General features: G+C 49.2%; 1 protein-coding gene across 1 annotated transcript; it reads left to right on the forward strand.

The window, feature by feature from the left end:
• Positions 1–27: 27 nt before the first annotated feature.
• On the forward strand, positions 28–1,173 carry LOC125528992 (receptor-like serine/threonine-protein kinase At2g45590; the record flags this gene model as incomplete). The annotated part of the gene is given in 1 exon segment (XM_048693405.1): positions 28–1,173. A coding segment is annotated over 1 exon segment (952 nt), but the record flags the coding sequence as incomplete, so codon positions are not given.
• Positions 1,174–2,729: the final 1,556 nt, after the last annotated feature.

The following is a 2,729-nucleotide window of genomic DNA, read 5'->3' on the forward strand; positions in this document are numbered from 1 at the left end:
CAGCTGCAATGGTGTCGGTTCGCGCCTCGGCGGCGCGTCGGGGACCGGGAGCGACTGGTGGTGGCGGCAGGACAATGCCGGACCCAGCCATGGCGGTGTAAAGGATTATGTGATGGAGTGGATCAGATCGGAGATCAAGAAGGAGCGCCCCAAAAATGATTGGATTGCAGGGGCAGCTGCAACCAACCCGGGGACAGAGAGGAAGAAGCAAAAGCGCAGAGCACGCGAGTGGTGGCGCGAGGAGTACACCGATGAGCTTGCAAAGAAGCAGAAACGCAGGGCGCTTGCCAAATCGAGGAGCCAGCAGGCCGGGCTGCAATGGTGGGAGCGTGATATCGATGATGACTTGGACGGCAAGGGGCGGTCCAAGTGGAGTGTGGTGAAGAGCTGGAGCCGAAGAAGCAGCAGCAGCGCTAGCAATGGCAATGGCACTGGCAATGTCAATGGGAGCATCAACTGGTGGGTCAATGGCGCGAGAAGCAGCCGTGATTGGGCAAGTGGGGACTTCGTGCCCAAGAGCGGAGGCGCGGTGAGCAGCACGCCGAGCATGCGTGGCACCGTGTGCTATGTCGCTCCGGAGTACGGTGGCGGCGGTCCTTTGTCCGAGAGATGTGACATCTATAGCTATGGTGTCCTGCTACTGGTTCTTATCTCTGGCCGCCGGCCATTGCAAGTGTCGGCCTCACCCATGTCGGAGTTCGAGAAGGCGAGCCTCATATCGTGGGCAAAGCACCTCGCGCGCGTGAGTCGCCTTATCGATCTCATCGACCCGGCCTTGAAAGATGTTAACCAGGAGGAGGCACTGCTCTGCATCACCGTCGCGCTCCTCTGCATACAGAGGGCCCCTGCTCGCCGGCCATCAAGCGAAGAGTTGCTCCGGTTGCTCTCCGGCGAGGGAGAGCCGCCTCACCTCCCGCTAGAGTTCTCGCCGTCCCCACCCGGTGGGTTCCATTACAAATCCCGGAAGAAAGTTCGGTGAGTTTGTTTTAGGTTCTTGCTTAGATGCAAAGGGTTCTGTTAACCACCTAACCTTGTGCCCTGAGATATGTTTATCGTTCCGTCCGGTACACGTTCTAGTCTACGCCTTTGTCACTTGCTAATAATTATGTATAAAGCTCTCCGTGGAGGAAAGAAAAAGGTGATGGCAAATCTTAAATTGACATTTGACAAGAACTGTCTTGCACTCTTACTCACATGCGCAATCATAGGCGCTTAGTCAGCATGATTTGATACTAAATAGATGACCTGAGTTGAGTAACCATGTGGTAGGGGATGTCTGCCTTTTGTGCCGGCGCCTCTTCAGGCATCACTTCTGGGCAAGTTTAGAATTGTAGTGCTTTACAGGGGGGGCCTGGATCCTGGTGCTCTCCTGGGAAAAACCTCGTGTTGGCCTGCTGTGGAGAGTCCATGGCCAACTTTTTATGATGGATCCAAGCTTTTGATGATCACATGTGCTTTTCTGCTCCTTTTCGTATCGAGGTGGTACTGTCACTTTTGAGTGCCTAGTCCATTCTGCCCGTGTTGCTACTGCTGCTTTAGAATCTCAGAGTCAACAGGGCCATTATGCTCCCTTGAAAGGGGTTAATTGGACTGGACGCCTCACTCACCTGGTCTTGCCAATGTGCTCCATTTTGACACACTGAACTGACATGTTAGTTGTCCTGAACCTGATGTTGGTAATCTTAGAGTAGAATCTGTGCACTGTTTGGTGCGAGTGGTAGGCGGCCTGTCAAAATTGGGGCAATGCTAAGTCTGCATTGTAGCGATTCAATAGGCCGTACTTTTTTGCTTAAGAAAATGGCTACGTAAAGTACTACTATACCAACTGATAGCTAACCACCTGATTACTTGTACCCTTCTGTTCTTAATGCATGAAAGCGTACCGTATTATTTTTCACCCTGTGGTATAAGTCATTGGTAGATAGTACTGAAATGGTTCAATCATCCAGTTATTTCACAAAATACAGGGGCATGTCTCCCGGCTGACTTTGGTAACTCTTAGTTTGGCTCTCCCAAGTTTACTGGCCTACAAATCAAACTTATTCACCACAAATAATTTTAGTTTACATTGATTTTTTTTTTTGAAACTAGAGTTTACATTGATTTTAAATGCAACATCCGATGTAAATCTGTAAAGACGAAAGATAACAAAACCCCATCCTTTTGGTTATCTGTAAATCAGGATTTTAGAGTGGTATAGAAAAATAACAGGTATCTACACACATTTGTTCCTCTTCCTTTCTCGCGACCAGCATACTCATGGTTAGTTGCCAACCCAGCATATTCATGTAATCAGGACAACCCTTGCTGGGGAGCAAGTAGCTGGAAGGTGGCCTTCCATAGATTTGAGAATGACCTTTTAGTTCCCAACTGCCAACATAAATTTAAGGGCAAATCTGTCTTGTGGTACCCATTCTTATGATGCACATCCACCCTGGATCTTCCCAGTTTGCTTTCTCATTTGTTATTGCCCGACAGCGACACGGCACCTTATGAGGCGTCAGCTCAACAAGAGTGGACTTTTACCTCATTGGCTAACCAAAAGAAAGTTGGAATTTGGTGACTAACCATGTATGTTTTCAGCAACTAAACAAACATATTGCTGCTGGCAGTATGCACCGACTGGCAGATCCTTTGAAGTGGCAATGCATAAAGAATATCGACACTGGTTGCGACGGGTTACAAGCAGGAAAACGGTATGTTGGCTTTGCGTCGACGCTGCATATTGT

This window comes from Triticum urartu, unplaced genomic scaffold (assembly GCF_003073215.2).
Source record: "Triticum urartu cultivar G1812 unplaced genomic scaffold, Tu2.1 TuUngrouped_contig_5269, whole genome shotgun sequence".
Classification (NCBI taxonomy): domain Eukaryota; kingdom Viridiplantae; phylum Streptophyta; class Magnoliopsida; order Poales; family Poaceae; genus Triticum; species Triticum urartu.